Raw genomic sequence first — 21,005 nt, forward strand, 5'->3', positions numbered from 1 at the left:
TCCTCACCATGATGTAACTAACCAAACTGGCCTGGGCCTTGGAAGAAGTCATGCTGAGCCTTCTCCTTTCCTGTACAAAAGAGAACTAGGGGGAAAGTGCCTATTCTTAGAAATAATATCAGTTAGACACCCTCAATGTGAAAGTGTAAAATTCAAAATTTTTTATTTTCAACAGAATGCCACAAGCAGAAAATGTAACACGTTATAGCCAAAAAATGCAGGTGTACCCTTTTATATTGTATAAATACCTTCAGGCTTTGTGTGCAAAGTCTATATGGAATACGAATATATGTTTAGATCTAGGTACTATTCCCCTAAGAGATCCCATTATGTAGATGAATACAATCCAATATCAGAAAAAGAAATCCAAAATATTTCTGGTCTTCAGCAATTCTGATACGTATATTTTTAACTATAAGGTCTCCTCACTTTTAATTCAATTATTTTACTACTCCAATCTCAAATACTGAGCTTTAAAATGAATCAGTACTAAGTTGTTTTCACATTCATTTAGCTAATAATACTTGAGAACATCTAATTTATTTGATAAAAAAGTTAGAAGAGTAACTTTTTAACAATTGCTATATATTCTCTTTGGTATCACATGTTATATTACTTCAGGAATAAGATACCTAAATTATCCCTTCAATCTTTAAAATCTGGACAGAAGATTTGTAAATGCAATCATAATCACTGAAACTGTTAATTCTTTAGGGAAAAAAACTACACAGATAATAGTATTGTGGTTATACTTATTTAAAAAATTCTTGTCTAGAATTACACAAACAAAAATACTGGTGGATGCAATGAGATGTCTGAGGTCTGCTGTATCACAGAGATACAGAAAGGTGAATGTACAGATAAAATATGACTGACCATAATCCAGTAATTGTGGAAATTAGATCATATGTATACTGGTACTAAAACATTACTACTTCTATTTCTGAATATTTTATATTTTCCACATTAAAAATTTAAAAACACAAAACAAGCAGTGATCCTAACCCATTATTCTGTGCAATAAACAGATTTCACAGTAAGATTCTATGGTGTCATAAAGTGGCAGACACTTCTAAAAGTCATACTAAGGGCTGAGATTCACATGAAGGCTAATTGGAAAAGAATTCAAAGATCAACATACCTAACATGAACACATTTTTAAAAGTGGACCCAAAAATGAACAGCTAAATCATCATTTTCATAATGGTTTCTACCTATTTGATAGGTGCTCTTCTATAATTCTGTTTTCTCCTCAACCACCACCCAGAGCCTTTGTATTCCCCTCCCCACTCCAATCACTGAAAACACACTGGATACATGTGCCTATATATAACAAATACAACACTTTTTACACTGCATATAGTATTTACTGAATTTTTAAAGCATGCTGCATATTAATATTTTAGGGATGAGTTCAAAACCAGTATCATAAACCTCCCAAAGGAACTCTTCTTCATAATCCACACCAAACACACACCCAACATAAAAACTCTAAAGGGACTATCCTGTGTATTGTTTTGGCAAGGAATATTAAGTGCTATGATTCAGCTTATTTCTGCAGAATATATCTAATTAATAAGCTGTTACAAATTTTCCCAAACCCAAATGAAACAAAGTAGAACACTTCCTTTTAACTAATATTCAGAAGCACATACAAACAAAAAGTTCCTTTTAAATTACTTATCAAACTCACTGTGACTACAAATAATTGGAATTTGGTTCTCTGTGTCCTCTATTGCTACAGTACAGATAGTCATTAAAAATTAGAAACCTAGATTTTCCTTTGTTTTTGATGGGTTTTTCTTTCAGATTCTTATCAAAATGAATCCTTATTTAAACACTAGAGACATAAAGATAATCTAATCCATGAAATTTACTGCTTCTCAATATACAGAAAAAGAAATAGTTTTCATAGTAACCTTATATATGATTAAATTGTGTAATTTCCTAAGTACCTGTATATGAGAAAAAGTGACAACTGGAAGTGGAGGCTAAGAATAGAAGGAGCTTATTATCAAACAATCAGCTGTATCTACTTCATATTTCCTCTACGCTTATAGCCTCCAGCAGATCAAGATTTTCTCCCCGTGTTCAACAGCCTCAACTGACTGTCTCTGGATGCTAGGTTAAATGAAAACATTTTCATAAGCTCATTCTCAACATACTAAATTTAATGTCCATATATTTATGCAGAATTCCTACCCAAATGGGAAATTCTTTCACTCGTTTCTTCTATAACATCTGGTTATCTTTGGTTAACCCTGTATAGGTCATTTGCTCTTTAATCATAAATTATAATAACTTTTACTTTATTTTGCAGTGCTGGGGATAGCAACCAGGATCTCATATGTTAGGCAAGCGCTATAACACTAAGCTATACTTCTACCCCTTCTAAAACTTTCTGAAATAGATACCCTGGTTTTTAAGATTGAAGGCATATTTAAAATCTGGATTTACTAAAATGTTTTGTCTTCTGGTCATCATCCCTGTCTTTTCAACAAAAAAACTATTACCTTACCCAGAAGATTGTGCTTGGTTGTTAAGAACAGCACATAAACTAAACATATATGTTCTCTTATCTACTGAAAATAACCATAAAAGTAGATATTTTAAAAGACTGATCAATAAGTGATGATCATATTAATTCCACATGCAAAACTGAAAAAAAAAGGTACAGTCGTCCCTTTCTCTCCTGTAGAGTGCTGTGCTTTAACTTTAGAGCGATGGCAGCAAACCCGTAACACATACACACCGCAGTAGGCACACAGCCCAAGTCACCACAGCAGCTAAGAATTTGGGTTTAACTGCAGTGCTGTCACTTTGAGATAAAAAGTGGGTTTGGGGTTGCCATTTGGGGATCTGGTTTCTAAAAGCTCAGCCATCACCACACCAGAACATTCATTTGCCTATTAGGTTAAAAGAATCAAAAGGCTATCATCTACAACCCGTCTACTGCCTCTTCTCTAGAAGGAGAAACTCATGTTCCTAAATAACATCACATCATCAGAGAACAGGTTATAACATAATAATTCAGATGTAGCCAGTACTGTAAAAAGATTTTCTAGCCATTATTCTCTAGTTTTCTGTAAACTGTTTCATGAAGTCATTCTTTTACTCAATTACTTGACAATTACATCACAAGCCCTATGAGTCATACTGAACTTGGATAACCAATTGGTTAATTGTAAATTCAAAAATACAAAAGTGAATTCTATTGTTCTGTTCCTGCACCCTAGAAAGATCTCACCATTTCAAAATACGCCCAAAACCAAAGCACTAAATACTGGAATCCATCCTATCACTTCATAACAAGTGAGATGTAAAAACATCTTCACACATAGTACCTGAAAAACCAGCATTTATTCATCTTACTTATAATGTTATTCTGGTTTCTACTACACACATCCAAAGATATATTATTTCATGGGACATTAAGATCTGATGTAATCAAGGAACTATAAAAAGTTCAAAATAAGATGAAAAATAAACCATTTAAAAATCAGAACAAAGGTGAAAGATGGCACAGGATTAGACTATCAGAAAATATATCAGCAGAGGAGTAAAACCTGTAACAATTCTTTATTTTTTTTAAAGGAATCAAATTCACAGCCTCACACTTGCCAGGTAGGCACTTATGCCACTGAGCTCAATTGCCAGATCCAAATCTGTAACAACTCTCTGGGTATTCTTGTTTTTGTAATTGTCCTGCTCTGACTTAGTCCCTTAAACATTTCCAGTCTCAATTTTTAACTCTGAAACACTAAAACAGTGATGCCCGTCTGAATTTGAAGTGCAAACAAAAAACAGAAAATATAAAACCATATTTAAAAGGCTATTTTCCAGTGAGAATCATCTTAAAAACTGCTAACCATTTCAGCAGCACATATACTAAATGGTACCATGTAGAAAAAGCAACGTGTACATGACTGAAGTATTCTGAAACTGGTAAAGTAAAAAGCAACTTTGCAGCCAGCTAGAAACCAAACAGATTACTAAGTGCTTACCTTGGAAACTTGCCGCAGCCACCTTAAATACTCTGTGAAAGTATCAAAGCAAATGTAGTAAGTCTGGCTTTGGGGTCCCGAGGAACTGAAGGCTAAACAGTGCTGGTGCTTTTTCACTTCTTCTACCTATTAAAACAGCAAAGGGAGGCAAAATCAGTCAGACAGCAGAACCACTGACGCGTTTCACTGACGATACCTGGCATCGGTGAGCCCACACTGGTTTGCCGCTTTCCTTATGTATGTTCCTTTTATTTAAAACAACTAGGTTCCTGCATCTGACCCACCAATTAGTTACAAAGGAAACAAAGTTTTACCTTCATTAGATTTCCCCACCAGAGAAAAATTCTCCTTTTCTGTCTAAAAGCAGCACACACTCCATTCTCTCCCCCCCCCTTTTTTTTTCTATACTTCCCAATAAGACACTTGGTTTCTTATTTCCCTCTAAAGAGGAATTTTCCTTAAGAGACATTTTCATTACTCTGAACTAAAGCTATATTTTAAGAGGTTATGTTAAATTTTTAAAAATTTAATATGGAATTGAGAGTAACAATACAGAATCCTACATGAGAATTTTCAAGTCCTACTACTGCAATAATAGAGTCAAAGTAATGAAATTTTTGCTCCCAGTAAATCCTTTACCTGGTGGAAAAAGCCAAATGATAAAGTCGCATGACAGTCTTCCATGTTTCCTTTACAAAAATGACCCATAAGTTGTGTAGAACACACACACACACACACACACACACACACACACACACACACACACACAAATTTCAAAAGGGTCTATGAGACCTTTTTGCTCTCAGACCAACTGCAATTCAATTAGAAATGAATAATAAAAAGTTTTAAAACCATACATGTTTAGCAAATAAATATTCTTTTAAATGACACACTTTTAAACTGCGGATTTCTAAACATCCCACAGATTAAAAAGAACTCATACTCTTAAGAATTCTTAGAACTGAACAATTACAAAATATTACATATCAAACTTTTGTAGAATAAAATTAAAGTACTAGATCTATAGAGACAAATTTATACTGTAAAATACTTAATATTGGAAAAGACAGCAGGAAAGTAATTTGCTTAGTACAGATCCTAAGAAACTTGGTGAGGAGGGAATCAGTGCTAAAAACTGAATATACTCAAAGTAGAATGGTGGTAACGATAAAAACCAGAAACCATTGAAACAAAAACCAAACATACGGGGCTGGGGACTTAGCTCAGCGGCATAAGCGCCTGCTTTGCGAGCAGGCAGTCATGAGTTCGATCCGTGGTACCAATAAAAATTTAAAAAATTAAAAAAAAAAAAACCAAACATACAACAGAGAATATTAACAGAACACAGGTTCTTTGGAAATACTAATAAAGTTGATAAATCCTCTGTCGAATTCTCTTACCCACAGTACTGTCTAAGTGAGTTTCTACCCACTCTAATCTTATCTTTTAGGACACATAAATAAGTCTGAAGGTCAAAAATTCTTCACATAGGTTAGTCAAAGCCAGTTGGATCTAAAATAGCTACTTCTAACTTCATTACAGCTCTAATTTCCATGCTAAATGACATAGTCACCAGTCCCCCTGACCAAAAGCATCAAGCCATAAAAGGAAGAAAACAAGGGGGTGCCTGAGTTTCAAGAATTGTCTACCCTTTCTTAGAAAAGACAAGAATAGTCTCCTTTCCCTGCATTTCTGCTAATCTGTATCTACAACCTGTCAACTGTAGGTGAATTAAAAGGATGAGGTGAGATACTACTTCTCCATTCTTTGGTCACTGAGTAAGTAAATTCAACTTTCGTTTTCTATCTGGCTAAGATAGAAAGGGGAGTATCTCTCCTTGGGCATGGGGAGAATGACAATTTTTTGGTAACAATTCTATCACTGAGGGGGGGAGATAACAGAAAGGGAGCACAGTTACTTAAAATAACTTTGTTTACCTTCACCCCTGATTGTGTTTATTTGGTAAATTAGACTAATATATATTCAAACAATTTCTATTTATAATGTTGTTGCTCATTTTGCTCTAAAAACATCAAAAATAATTTGGATTCATGAGTCTTTATATATGACAATTTTGTTTCATTTTTTCAGAGCCTTTCTAGCGTCTTCTCTTCATCCTTGGCATTGTAAACTGTCATGAAAATGTCCCTTCACTATTTTGTGCCTTGCCTATTAAATTGTCCATGGTTATTTGTCCTTAAAGTATAGAATTTTATCTTTTATAATTATATTTAATTATATTCACTGTCAATTTATTGTTGGAAGAAGATGTTTTGAAAGAACATGACAGACATGGATTCACATGTATGCCAGGCACTGAGTTAGACACAGGAACCCAGAGATGCCTGGAATCCAGATTCACTAGAGATTGAAGAGATCATAGATAATTTTGTAGCAAATAGTTAGAAAACATGTATTTTACCAATAGTAAATCAAAAGATCTCTAGAGAGCTAAACAATCCTATATCATTTAAGAAACTAAAAGATTAAAACAAAAAAAATAATCAGCCCACGGTGAGTTTTACCAAAGTTTCAAAAAACAGATCATCCCAAATTTGTGCAGAAATTCACCAAACAAAAGATAAAAAAAACACATTAACCCAGTCTATGAGGTCAATATAATCAAAAGTAGAGCAGAATAGTAACAATATAAAATTACTGGTGACCTCAGTCATGAAGACTTAGCCTAAAATGTGTATCAGAACTCAGCAAAACAAAAAATTCATGAAGAACAAGTTGACTTCACTTCAGATAAGGAAAGGTGAACTAATATTATTAACCAGTAGTCACATTGACCAATTAAAAAATTAAACATGATCATCCCCACAACTGTGGAAAAAACAGTGGACAACATTCACCATCTATTCATCATTGATGCTAAAAGACTTTCAGCAAACTAATATACAAGTAACTCACTTAAATTAACCTAGAATATTTATCGAACATCTCAGGCAAATAGTATTAATGATGAGATATCACTCTTCACAGTTTTTATTTTTTGATGTTCTTTGTTTCCTTTGGAGACAGGGTCTTTCAATACGGTGCAGGTTGGCCTTGAACTCACAATATGTCCCTGACTGACCTGCAACTCACCGTGATCCTGCTTCAACCTTCTAATTACTGGGATTACAGGTGTGGACCACTATACCTGGCAAGACACCACTTAAAATCATCAACGAGACAAGTGTCTACTGTTTCTATTCAATATTCTATTAAAAAGACCGGGGTGGGGGGAAAAGCAATAACTTTTAATGCTATTTAAATTCATCTACACTGGCATAATTCACATAAGTGGTTTCTTGAGAATGAAGAGTAAGAAGGGGAGGGAGAAAAGGAATACAAAGAAGCACAAGGAAATTTCTGAGGATGAAGAATGTGTTCACTTTTATTTGTGGTGAAGGTTTAATGGACGTATTAAAAGTAATTAAAATATGCTTGTGAGAATTTACAATTAACAAACTTACCAAAATGTACAACCTATTTTCATTAATACTTCAATAAGGTGATGATGAAGACAAAAAAGAGAATACTTTTATACTAATGTGAGTGTAAAATTGTACAACAATCTTGAAAAATACCTGGCTATCCTCTTGTGAAAGTAAACATGCATATGCCCTAAACCCAAGTAACTGCATTCTTAAGTATGTACCCAAGAACAGTATTTCTCAAGTGGGTCATTACAGAAATTTTGAACTGAATAACTCTTCAGTTCTGCACAAGGATATTCTCCAAGTCCTTATCCTTCAAATGTTGAGTGCCCCTATAGCAAAAATACTAGTACTCATCAAGCAGTTTACCCACTTCTCTACATTTCCTAGGATTGTTGAAGGTAGTCAAGTAATTAGTTCTGGCTAATAAGGGGTTGAGCGAAATGGCATGGCTCCAAATACACAAAAGACAGTGAAAACATTGCAGTTACCTCTTTCCCTGCCATTTGTGACTCAACATGTCACAAATATTAAGTTACAAAGGAACAGAGCCTCTCTTAGGCTGAGTCGCTGCACGAACGTGGAAAAGAGGAAATCTCCACCTCTCAACTTCAACTCACAGTGGACATATAATATGAGTGAAAATAATCTAAGTCACCAATATTTGGGGGCTTTGTTAGCATGGCATAACTTAAGCCTAATACATTCACTGTTTAATCCTACATATTACCAAACATCCTTTGGGCATAGTAATCCTGGCCCAAACAATTGCTCCAAATAGTACTTGCATACTAGGACACATATCACTGTAACATTATATCCACAGTGCTCTTTATAACAAAAGTCTGGAAGCAACCAAAGGTTCATCAAGAGGAAAATTCCTTTACAAAGTATGCAATCTCTACTGAGTAAAGCATTCATTACAGAAATAAAAACCACATAACATGAAATTTTATGAAATGCAGTACTGAGTGAAAACAAGCTCATCACAAATCACAATACGATTCATTTTTATACATTCTAAAAACAAAATATAACTACATGATAAAACTGGTTTCAAAAAATGAATAAAGTTATGACGACACAATTTAGGACAGCATATCTTAGGGTTAGGGCAGTTAATGGGACTGATGTAAGGCAAATATAAGTAGAAGAACTAATGGTATTGTTATATTATAATTCCTCGAGTTGTAATTACCAGTAATTCAGTTTATTATGCTTCATAATTTAATATATATCAAAGCATCACAATACATTATCTAAAAATCTATCCAATTCTGAAGGAAAAATTAAATCTAAGATAACAATGAATAAAAATTTTACTTATTAATTAAACAAATATTATTCAACAATCAAATTTTAAGAGAAAATATTTAACAACAAAAGCATTTGTTATTTGAAAATATAAACTAATGAGCATGCTCTAGTAAAGTATTAATTTTGACAGCACACCATTTATAGACAGGTCAAGACCAATCTATCTCACATCTTATTTCTTGCTCTTCTCTATGTAAATCAGACATTAAAATCCTTGTCCGCTGATTCTTTTTCCTTTAACAACAGGAAAAAATAGAAAAAAGGAACAGACAATCATTAATGAAAGATCAGATTGTAAAAAAAGTGGTTTTTCTTAACTCAGTCAAAGGTCTTAAAGACTCAGGTTTTCAATGTACTCAATTATTTTTAAAGGCGTGGTGGCAAAACAGGTTTTGCCTGGTTTACTTGTAAACAGAAGAAGCTATTAACTTTCAGTTCACTCAATGGTAGAAGTTCATCCAATAATAAGCTTGGGAAGTAGGACAAGCTCTGAATAGAAATGCTAATTATATCCGTATGTTCTGACCTTATCTGAACATTCCATGTGCTTTCCTGTCTCTGCCTCTCTGAGCACAGTAGTATTTCTCATGATCACCTTCATAGTCAAAAGATTTTTCACTCTTGAAGTTCTATCATTGTTACCTCTTTCATTATAAAACTCCCTATCCTCCTCCACACACAAAATACAACCTTTTCTTCCACTCATCTCCTATAGTACTTCTCTCCTATTGTTTCCATTCTTCACCTTCTGCTGAGTGTAAGCTCTTCAAAGGCAAGCACAGTGACTCCTGAGCATATTTAATAGTTATATTTGCCTATGCAAAACCCAGCATTATAAAGAATAGAGGCTGCTGATATAACAGCATCAAACATTAAATATACTCTTTAAAATAATGACCCACAATGGTAATAATGACTAATTTTTTAGTACTCCATCCAAAAGACAAAATCTTGTAAATTCAGTCACCAATTCTTCAGTGCTCAGACAAAACTTAAGGACCAATGGTTTCAAAATGAAAGACTGAAATCTAAACAAAGCTTTCAATCTGGCCAAAGCCTACGCTTGAAATAAAGAAGAACTGGCTTTCTTAGGATTAGAAAATATAACAGTAGAGGGGAAAACAAGTGATACACTCTCCTTACACACATGGAAAGACTAGTTTAAATGTATGAATGAAAATTAGGTTTGCTAGATAGCAGGTTAGCAATAAAACCATTTGTTACTACTCTCATCCAATTTTACTTTCCTCATATCCCCTGGCACAGACAAGACATTTGTCACTTTTAAAAAGATTAAAACTGACATATATACCTTTGGTGATGTTACAACTGCCAACACTAGGAGTTATAAATAAATCTGACATAGAAAAGTACTTAGGGGCTGGGGATTGAGTTCAGTAGCACAAGTGTCTGCCTGGCAAGTGCAAGGTCCTGAGTTTGATTCCCAGTATGAACAAAGGAACAATGAAGAAACAAAGGAATGAAGGAAGGAAAGAAAGAAAAGTACTTAATGTTTTCCCAAGAAATATGGCTCTATTTTACAAGTGATAAAAAGAGTAAGGGAAAGTCCATTCTAAGACTTTAGCACTAAAAGAGTTTAACTCTCAGTAGGCATGCTTGAATGTTCCTAAGATCATATACTTAGAAATCAGTATACTCAAAATATGCTTAAGATAGCAAAGTCAACTCTAAAATACAGTAGTGACATTCTGGTTGATTCATTTTCACTCCAGTAGGTAAAATGCATGTGCTGAAGATGCTAAGATCACCAGGGCCGCACATGAGGAAATGGTATTGTTATTTCCTAATATGAAATTAACTCATTATAATTCCAATAACTTCTCCATGGAATTACATGGGATTCTTTGGTCTGCCATGAGGAAGAAAAAGGGATCTCTATAGAGTAAGACTTCAAATGAGGCAAAAACATCAACCTTTTGTTACACAGGTTCTTACTGATGCTGGGAAACCTTTTACTCCTTTTTTCTTTAGTTTATGCTTTACTTACTTTTCCACCAATTAGTGGCAAAACATGCATCTTTCCAGTCAAGCTGTCCTTCACAGATGATACTATCAAGCAGGTCCCGCACAGAATAACGTGGCGTCTGGTCCACCGGTTCACTGGCAACTGCATTTTGCCTTTGCGAACATTATACATTCCTGAGAGCTGAATCCGCTCAGAGCTACCAGAGCTGTGAGGTTTTCCTAAAACACAAGCAAACGTTATTCTTTTAAAATGAGCAATTTTTCCCTCCTCATCTAAAGCCTAGAAAAAATAATTGGACAAGAGAATAATTACCAGGAAATAATCTTCTTTATAATTGAGATAATATGACAGCTGCAATAATGGAATTAGGTTAAGAATTACAGTACCTACTTCACATGTATATCTTAATATTAGGTGATAAAAAGTCTTTTCCTCAAAACCCAAGGAAAAGACCATTCATTTAACTCCTCTATTTTAACCTGGAGATATTAGGAAATAAAATTAACAGTTTTAGGTTTTTTTTGCTTTTTCTATCAGTATATCAAAATCTTTTTTAAAATTTTTATTTAAAGAAAGACTAAACAAAACAGAAAATGGGTAGAAATAATACATGCTTTCAAAGAAAAAATAAACAGTAAGAAATCACTAGTTGATGATTACAGATTATCCTCTTACAAATAGTTATTCAGGATACTAAAGTGGAGCATATAAAGTGGGTATTCAAACAGTGAGACTGCAACCAGTTCTGTTCAACTATCCAACAAAAATTAGAAATATGGTTATCATTCCTATACACTTAAACATACATGCAGTTAGTTGTATCTTCAATTATGCTGAGATTGAACAAACCCAAGCAGGCTAATATCACTCTTAACAAAGAATACTACTATTGCAGGATTTTACATTATGACCCTCCAGGATCAGCACTGGGTACTTTAGTGTTTCTTTTCCTTCAAAGTATCTGTTCATCATGTGTCATGTGTCAGTTCTCATAAACTGTTTATAGGTTCTACACATGCATGAGTCTTAACATGTATTTCTCTCCTTTCTATATTAGAGGGAGAAACAAAACAAAGCAAGACAAAACAAAACATATTCACATGAAATGAAAGACATATAAGACAGTTGTACAAGGAGTTCTACCATAGTTCCTGTGTTGTCTTGTTATCTTCAATAGAATTGACTATATCATCAGACATAGTATAATTAAATATATCAGTACATAACAGTATTAATAAAAACACAACTTTGTATATAGTATAAAAACTTCAAAAACAGGCAGTAATCAAACCAGAATGTGTATCATAGTGAGTCTGGTCATCCTCAGTGTAGTTGCCTATACTCTCAGACTTGATACTATCTATCACATCAGTTTTGAATAAAATCTGTCGATACCATACAGCAATCAAACAAACCAGATTTAACTAAGATCAGTCATGATAAAACAGTGTAAGTCACACAGGGCTCCAGATTAAGGCAATAGGAAATTAAAGATGATTACTGTGCTATATCCTGATGTTTTTGGGATAGCTGTCTGTGCCCTCAAATCTAATGCAAGTAGATAAACTGGGACAGAATAAAATTTATCAAAAAAAAAAATCTCTCTAAGCAGAGTGGTGCGAGTACTGTTGGTTTTAAATGCTGACACACTATTAACAATATCTTCTGCCATCTTTTTTAAGACTCTTACTCCCCTTTCACTTCCCCAGGGTACATTGTGCCTATTTGGGTCTGACCAAGACCCTTGGTTTTAAATTGGGGCGGGGGGGCAACCTGCTATTTACCTAAGTGGTTCCAAATCTTCTCCCTCCTGGACTTGATCTCTAATTGTATTCCTTTACCTATTAAAGCCTGTCTTTCCAACCTATCCACAAATACTGGTCTGGTTGCCCCTATTACTCTCTGGTTCTCTGTCACATAGAGCATTGTTTTCTCATATTTGATTTTCAGTCCATGTACTCTTTTTCATGTTAATTATATTTCCTATAAATAGCATCTCAGTGGACCCTGCCTCCTGATCTACTCCATGTGTGGTTTTTTTTTAATGTAGTGTATCAAGGCTATCTATATTAGAGATTATAACCAACCTTCTCTGCCTCATTTCTGTTATGCTCTTTTTTTTTTTGCCATCAGTTGTCTGCTTGTCTTTTTCATTCTGTTTTCTGCTCCATTCATTGAGGCCTCTCTGCCACTGCTCCTGGAATCCTAGTACTTTGCTCTCTCTCTAGAATGCCCTGCAGTATTCTTTGTAGAGTTGGATTGGGGGTTGCGAATTTCCCAAGTTCTTCTTTGTCTTGGAAACATCTTGTTTCTCCATTAATTTCTAGAGATAGATTTTCACGGGGTATCAATCTAGGCTGGAGTTATTTTCTTTCAGGGCTTCGAATATTTTGCTCCAGACTCTTCTTAACTTACTGGTTTGTGTCAAGAAGTCTGCTGATATTCTGATGGGCCTTCCTTTATAGGTGATCTGTTTCTTGTCTCTAACAGCTTGTAATATTCTGTTCTTATATTGAATTTCTGGTTTCTTGATTATTATATGCCTAGGTGTGGCTCTGCTTAGAGTGTAGGTGGCTGGATTTCTGTATGCCTCATACATCTGAATATCATTTGCTTTTCCTATGTTTGGGAAGTTTTCCTTAATTATTTCTGTGAATAGCCTTTGTAGTTCCTTTTTTGTACCCCTGCTTCTTCATTCACATTCTTTATTCTCAAGTTATAGAACCTCTTGTCATCTTCTAGCCTTTGTATCGTTACTGCTTATTTCCTGGTTATTTTTTAAAAAGTTTTTCCTTTCATAATCCCACATTGCAAACCTGTCCTCTAGTTTGGATAATCTATCCTTAGTTTCTTTTAAACAGTTTTGCCATCTTTCCACAGAGTTTTTAATATCCTGGTAATCTCTTCATATATTCTATATTTTTGTTATAATCTTCATCAAATGGGTTCTCTCTCCTTTGAGTTCCTCCCTTCTTCTGTGTCTGCTTGAGGGGTATTTAATATCTCTTTTATTAATCTTCTTATATCTTGGTTTACTTGGCTAAATATTTCCCTTTTGAACTCTCTGTGAGGTCCTGAAGATATCTCTTTATGTCCACTGGTGCCGTGTCTGCTATTGCATGTTTCATGTCCTCATTCTCCTTTGTATTTACCTGTCCTGGGTCAATGTTCTCAGGGTTGGGACCTGGGGACTTTTTCTTGTTGCTTCCTCTTCCCATTTTTTTTGTTTCTTTCAAAAGGCCCCAGCTTCTTTGTTGGTTACAATTCTTCTGAAGCATGCTCGGTAAGTGACCCTTCCAACTGCAGTCTGCTAGTGAGTTGCAAACAGGGGTAGCATATACTGGCCCCTCCCCTCTGGGTCAGTCAAACTGCTGAGGCCTGCACTGTATTAGTATGTGCCATCTCTCCTCTGGGTTAGTCAGCCTGTGAGGCCTTCACTGCGTTATGCGCCACCGCTGTAGGGAATTGATTTCAGATAACCTATTGGGTCTCAGCCAGGTCACGTGACCCAAGCCAAGCTCACTCCCCAATTCTCATTTGGGAAGGGAACAACTGATTGAAGTCACTGCTGCCCCTTGTTCCCGCCAGTCCTGCCCGGGCCCAGAATGTTGTCTGTTGGAGCTCTCTTCTTTGTGGAATGGTTTTATTCCTCTCACTCACCACAGATCGATGCAGGTTTCTTGCTAGCTCAGGTCTCTGGCTCACTGACCCCTGACCTCAGTGTGACTGCATTTCCAGTGAGTCAAAGCGGCGGGATTTTGGATGGCTTGGTAAGTCACTGCCACTCGGGTTCAGGCACTACAGCGGGAGCACTAAACCTTTAGCTGTTCCAATAGTAGCACCAGGACTGTGTGTTTGATTGGTTCTTCTCATCTTAGTTTCTTCTTGGGATGAAAGAACTCATCTCCCTCTGTTCAGGACTCCCCACACTGTATTATGTTGAATTCTAAGTTGACTATCTCAAGGAGCCTCTGTAGCCTGCTGTTATCTATCTGCCATCTTCGCTCCTCCCCCCAAAATGTTTTATAAAATAAAATACATTTTATTTTGTCTACATCCTTAAAATTTACATTTTAAAAAGAGATGAATTCACAATTTTTATGGGTGTTTAGAGTTAAGTACATTAAGAAAATTTTACAGATAAAGATAGGAAAACATTCAACATCTGACAGTTAATGAAACTAAATAGTTTTAGTGAATGCAACTTTTTATTTTTACTTTCAGATATGCTCAAGGTATATTTACTGTAAGAGATAAAAATGAAAGACTTTCCTAATAGGAAAATTCTCCTCTATGGCCACTAGATAAATCTTCAAAGATAAATCTAACAGCAGTCTATAAAGGATGGGAACCACAATGCTTATGCTTTATGAAAAGCAGCACAGCACTAAGACTTAGAGACACAGATCTGAGAAAGATGTGAAGAGTTTTCATTTCCCAGGTGGAAAAATTGGGGAGACTTACATTCAGGCAAGTTCTATTAACTTAATGACAGAACTACTTTGATCAACATGCCTTGGTGCTGAAATTGGGTAAACAACAAGGAAAGTATTTCCCCAGTTCTAGATATGGATTATATACTGTATAATATCAAAGCATGCTAAAGCTCATGCTCAGAAATAAATCACTAGGGTATATGAGTCCTAAAGTAGGACCCAAACCAGAGTTTGGGTTGCCAAGAAACAGCAGCAGACAGGTTCAAAAGAAAAATGCTAATTTTGACATTAATAGAATGTAATTTATCTTTATAAACAATCCTGATACATGTCTAATACCCATTAGGGAACAGAAAAAGCAACAATACCAAAGACACCTTTGGCGGTGATGTTAGGAAATATATCAACAGTTTGAATTTTTCTTCCTTTTTTAAAAATCAGTATATCAAAATATTTTATAAAGACAGGACTGTCAGCTGTGTGCAAGCCCCCCCCCCCCAGCCTGCCACTTCCGTGCCTCTGCATTCCCATTGTCCGCTGTGGACACAGAACCTTCAGCGGCATGCAGAGCCAGGCTGAACCAGCCTTTTCCATGCCCCTGCCATTCCCCATCTGGGACCCTCCACCTCCTGGACCTAGTATTACTGTTGATCTTTGGATGCCACTCCTCCCCTCAGAACCTTGGACTTCAGTGAATTAACTGTGCTGTACTGATGAGAGACTCAGTAATGCTTCATCCAAACAGAAGACCTCAGCAGGCTTCCATCAGTGTGGTGAGTTTGCCCCTCAAATAGGAATAGAGTTTGCCACCTTAAGTGGGTAATCAGGAGCAACAGCCAAGCCCACTCCAGAAGTAGAACTTTGGCAAGCTTGACAAGTGTGCAGGTGTGTCCTTCCTCCACACAAAGAACATCAGATAGCTTGAGGAGAGTGCCAGCAAGGCATTTCTCAACTTAGAGAAAAAACGGCTTATGAGACACCCAGTGACACAGTAAAGTCTCAGCTCAGACAAACACTATAGACAGGGAGATCTGGTGGCCTTGAACAACCTGGATATATAGCAACAGCAGGAACTAAGGGCTGATTTACATCAATACTCCTATGTTTGTCAGTGTAAGAAGAATGTAGGAGTCACCCAACAGGCGCTGCAGAATGAATTCAGGGGGCTGGCCCTCCTCTTCTTGTGGCATCCCAAAGTTGGACAAACATCAATACCACAGTAGAACCCTAAGACACACACTACGGATAGGTGAGACTAGTGGGATTGAAGGGCCAAATATTAGCCTGAAAGGTGAAAATGACAAAATGAAAAAGCAAAATCCAATCTCAAACATCTAGTTGATCAGGAGTTAAGTAAAGGAGACATTGAAATGGAAGACTTTAAAAGTCATACACCAGAAATCTCTGAAAAGATAGCAAGTGAAATAAAAAGACAAATCCATGAGGCTATAGAGGATATCAAATTAGAAGTAATCTCTCATGTAAAGATAGAAATAACAACCTTAGTAAAGAAGTTGCTAAGTGCAGCCACAGAAGAAATAGATAAAAAAGTACAAGAGCATGGGAAACTGATTGAAACTTTGAATACACAACATAAAAAACAAGTAGGCTTCATGAAACAAACTCAAAGAGATACCCAAGAAACAAAAAATTCTACTGAAAGCTGGCAAAACTGTCTAAATGAAGCTGAGGATAGAATTTTGGACCTTGAGGACAGGATCGCAATTAGTGATCATGAAAGAATAGAACTTTTAAAAATAACAAAGCAGCATGAAATAACAATCCAGTAACTTCAAGATGATGCCAAGAAAAACAATATAAGACTAATAGGCATCAGTGAAGATGCAGGAGTCAATGCAAATGACATAGCTAAACTATTCACAGAAGTCATAGCAGAGAACTTCCCAAACATGGGGAAAAAATCTGATATGCAGGTAAGTGAGGCATAGAGAACACCAAACAGTCACAACCAATGTAAATCTATACCCAGGCATATAATAATGAAGATGTCTGACATACAACATAAAAACAGAATACTAAAAGCTGTTAAGAGAAAAGACACAACTAACCTATCAAGGAAAACCCATTAGAATCATGGCAGACTTTTCAAACCCTCAAGTTAAGACAAACTTGGAGTGAGGTGTTTCAAACCCTGAAACAAAACAACTTTCAACCCACAATGATGTACCCAGAAAATTTTTCATTCAAATTTAATGGGGAAACAAGATACTTCCATGACAAAGAACAACTGAAGACATTTATATCCACCAAATCAACCCTAGAAAGAATATTGAAGGACATACTAGATAGAGACAAAAATGACTACAATCTCCAGAATGACAACAGAAAGGAACCACCAGGCAGGAAAGCAATTAAACAAGGGGGGAAAGCAGAAAATAAACAACTGGAACATAACATGGCTAAGTTGAGCCAGTATGTATCAATTGTATCCATAAATATAAATGGCCTCAATTCACCTATCAAAAGAAATAGGCTGACAGAATGGATCAAGAAACAGGATCCCACAACATGTGACTCAAAAGGAAACTCACAGATTAAAAGTCAAAGGATGGAAAACAGTATTCTAGGGTTAGCTATTCTATTTGCAGACAATGTGAACTCAAAACCTAAAATGATTAAAAGAGATAAAGAAGGTCACTACATACTCGTTAGCAGAAAAACTCAAGAGGAAGAACTAATAATAATAAACACATATGCACCAAATACAGGAGCACCCAACTATGTAAGACCAAAAGTAATGGATATGAAAAACCAAATACACAAGAACACAACTGTAATAGGGGACCTTAATACCCCACTATCAAAAACAGATAGATCAACTAGACAAAAAGTCAGCAAAGAAATAATAGAACTGAATCATATCAGTGAGCAAATGGACTTAGTAGATGTTTACGGAGTATTTCAATCAACCACATCAGAATATACATTCTTCTCAGCTGCGCCTGGGACATTCTCCAGAATAGACCACGTAAAAACCCATTGAAACATTCTGAAGTAAATGCAAAGGGACTGAAATTATTCTATGCATATTATCTGAACATACTAAACTGAAATTGGAAATTAATGGCAAAAGAAGTTGCAAAACCTGCACAAATACATGGAAATTAATAACAACCAGTGGGTTACAGATGAAATTAAAGAAGAAATAAACTAATACTTACATCTCAATGAAAATATGGAAAAGGCATAACATAATCTGTGAATGCAATGAAACAGTCCTAATAGGGAAACATGTAGCAATAAACTATCATATCAAGAAATCAGAATGAGCACCAAGAAACAACCTAATGCTACATCTGAAGCTTCTAGAAAAAGAAGAGCAAGTCAAATCCAAATTCATATAAGAGAGGAAATTATAAAGTACAGAGCAGAAATTAATGTAATTGAAACTAAAAAAAAACACAAAGAATTAATGAATCAAAAAGCTGCTTTTTTGAGAGAATAAACAAAACTGATAACCCTTTGGATAACCTTATCAAGAAAAGGAAAGAAAAAACACAAATTCACCCAATAAGGACTGAAAAGAAGGAAATTATCACAGATTCCATGGAAATTCAAAAGATCATAAATACCTACTTTGAAAACCTCTACTCACATATGATGGAAAACACAGAGGAAATGGACAGATTTCTAGAAACATATGAAATACCAAAACTCAATGAAGAAGATATAGCAATTTTGAACAACCCAATATCAGCTACTAAAATTGAAAATGTGATTAAAAACTTACCAGCAAAGAAAAGCCAAGGTCCTGATGGATTCACAGCTGAATTATACAAGAAATTGAGAGAAGATCTGATGCCAATACTCCTTAAACTCTTCAATGAAATTGAAAGGGAAGCAGTCCTCCCTAAATCATTCCTGCAGGCAAGTATTACTCTGATACCAAAACCAGAGAAAGACCCAACCAAAAAGGAGAACTATAGGCCCATCTCACTAATGAACATTGATGCAAAGATTGTCAATAAAATACTGGCAAACAGAATGCAACAAATCATCAAGAAGATTATACGTAACAACCAAGTGGGATTCATTCCAGGAATGCAGGGATGGTTTAACATACACAAATCAACAAATATAATATACCACATCAACAGAACCAAGAACAAAAACCAATGGTTATCTCAATAGATGCAGAAAAAGGTTTCAATAAGTCTAACACTTATTCATGATAAAAACCCTTCAGAAACTTGGAATACACGGTATCTACCTCAATTTCATAAAGGCCATGTATGACAAACCAGCAGCGAACATTACACGAAATGGACAAAAACCGAAAGCTCTCTAAACTCAGGAATAAAACAAGGATGTCCATGATCACCACTCCTATTCAATATAGTTATGGAAATACTGGCCAGAGCAATCAGACAAGAGAGAGAAATAAAAGGAATAAAGACAGGAAAAGAAGAAGTTAAATTATCATTATTTGCAGATGACGTGCTTCTTTATACAGAAAACCAAAAAAACTCCATTAAAAGACTAGTAGAGGTAATAAATTCAACAGTGTAGCTGGATACAAAGTCAACACTCAAAAATCAGTAGCATTCCTGTATGCAAACAAAAAAACTCACTGAGAGAGAAATTATGGAAATATCGCTTTTCACAAATATCGCTTTTTTCAAAAAAAATGAGACCTAACCAAGAATATAAAAGACCTATATGCTGAAAATTATGCTAAGCTAAAACAGGAGATTGAAAAGGATAATAGAAAATGGAAGGTTATTCCTTGCTCTTGGCTAGGAAGAACCAACACTGTGAAAATGGCCATATTCCCAAAACTCTTAGACAGATTGAATGCAATGCCAATCAAAATACCATTAACATACCTCACAGTGTTTTCTAGAAAAAACACTCCTAAAATTCATTTGGAAACAGAAGAAACCTAGAATAGTAAAGGCGATTCTGAGCAACAAAGCAGAAGTCATTGCAATTTCTAACTTGAAATTATACTACAAAGCCCAGTGACAAAATCAGCATGTTACTGGCAAAGAAATAGACCTGAAGATCAATGGAACAGATTAAAAGATGCAAACACAACTACAAAGACAGTCAGCCACTTTCTATTTGACAAAGGTGCTAAACATGTTCACTGAAAGGACAGTCTCTTTAATAAATGGTGTTGGAAAAATCGACTTTCCACATGCCAAAGACCGAAACTAGATCCATGCCTATCACCATGCAGTAAACTAAAGTCAAAATGGATCAAGGATCTAAATACTAAAACAGAAACACTAAATCTACTGGAAGACAAGGTAGGTAGAAGTCTTGGAGACACAGTGGGTAGGCAGAGAATTCATCAACAAAACACAAACTGCATGGGAAACACTTCAAGGAATCAACAACTGGGATCTCATATTATTGAAAAGTTTTTGCACTTCAAAAGAAATCATCAACAGAGTGAAAAGAAAACCCACAGATCGCAAAAATACTTTAACCAGCAACCCTTCAAAGGACTTATATCTGAAACATAAAAAGAATTTTTAAAAAATCAGGCCCCCCAAATTCAAAGACCCTCTCCAAAAATGGGCATCTGAGATGAACACACATTTCTCAGATGAAGATATACAAATGGCAAATAAATACATGAAGAAATGTTCAACTATCACTGGTCATTGGAGAAACGCAAATTAAAACAGCATTGAGATTTCATCTCATTCCAGAAAGAATAGCTGCCATCAAGAAATCAACTGATAACAAACGTTGGTGAGGCTGCAGGGGAAAAAGGAACACTGCCCCACTGTTGGGGGGAGTGTAGACTGGTGCAGCCACTGTGGAAATCAGTATGGAGATTCCTCAGAAGACTAGGATTGGA

At 35.5% G+C, this 21,005-nt stretch overlaps 1 protein-coding gene across 1 annotated transcript in view; it reads right to left on the minus strand.

The window, feature by feature from the left end:
* Phlpp1 (PH domain and leucine rich repeat protein phosphatase 1) overlaps positions 1 to 21,005 on the minus strand; it is a 231,293-nt gene that overhangs the window by 103,449 nt on the left and 106,839 nt on the right. Inside the window, exons 2-3 of the mRNA XM_013157076.2 lie at positions 10,758 to 10,954; positions 4,005 to 4,130 (exon numbers count right to left, since the gene is read on the minus strand). Coding sequence (XP_013012530.2) covers positions 4,005 to 4,130; positions 10,758 to 10,954 — 323 coding nt within the window. The remainder of the gene's footprint in view (positions 1 to 4,004; positions 4,131 to 10,757; positions 10,955 to 21,005) is intronic.

Source organism: Cavia porcellus, unplaced genomic scaffold (assembly GCF_034190915.1).
Source record: "Cavia porcellus strain 051 isolate PalLab524CR breed Dunkin Hartley unplaced genomic scaffold, mCavPor4.1 scaffold_20, whole genome shotgun sequence".
NCBI classification, from domain to species: domain Eukaryota; kingdom Metazoa; phylum Chordata; class Mammalia; order Rodentia; family Caviidae; genus Cavia; species Cavia porcellus.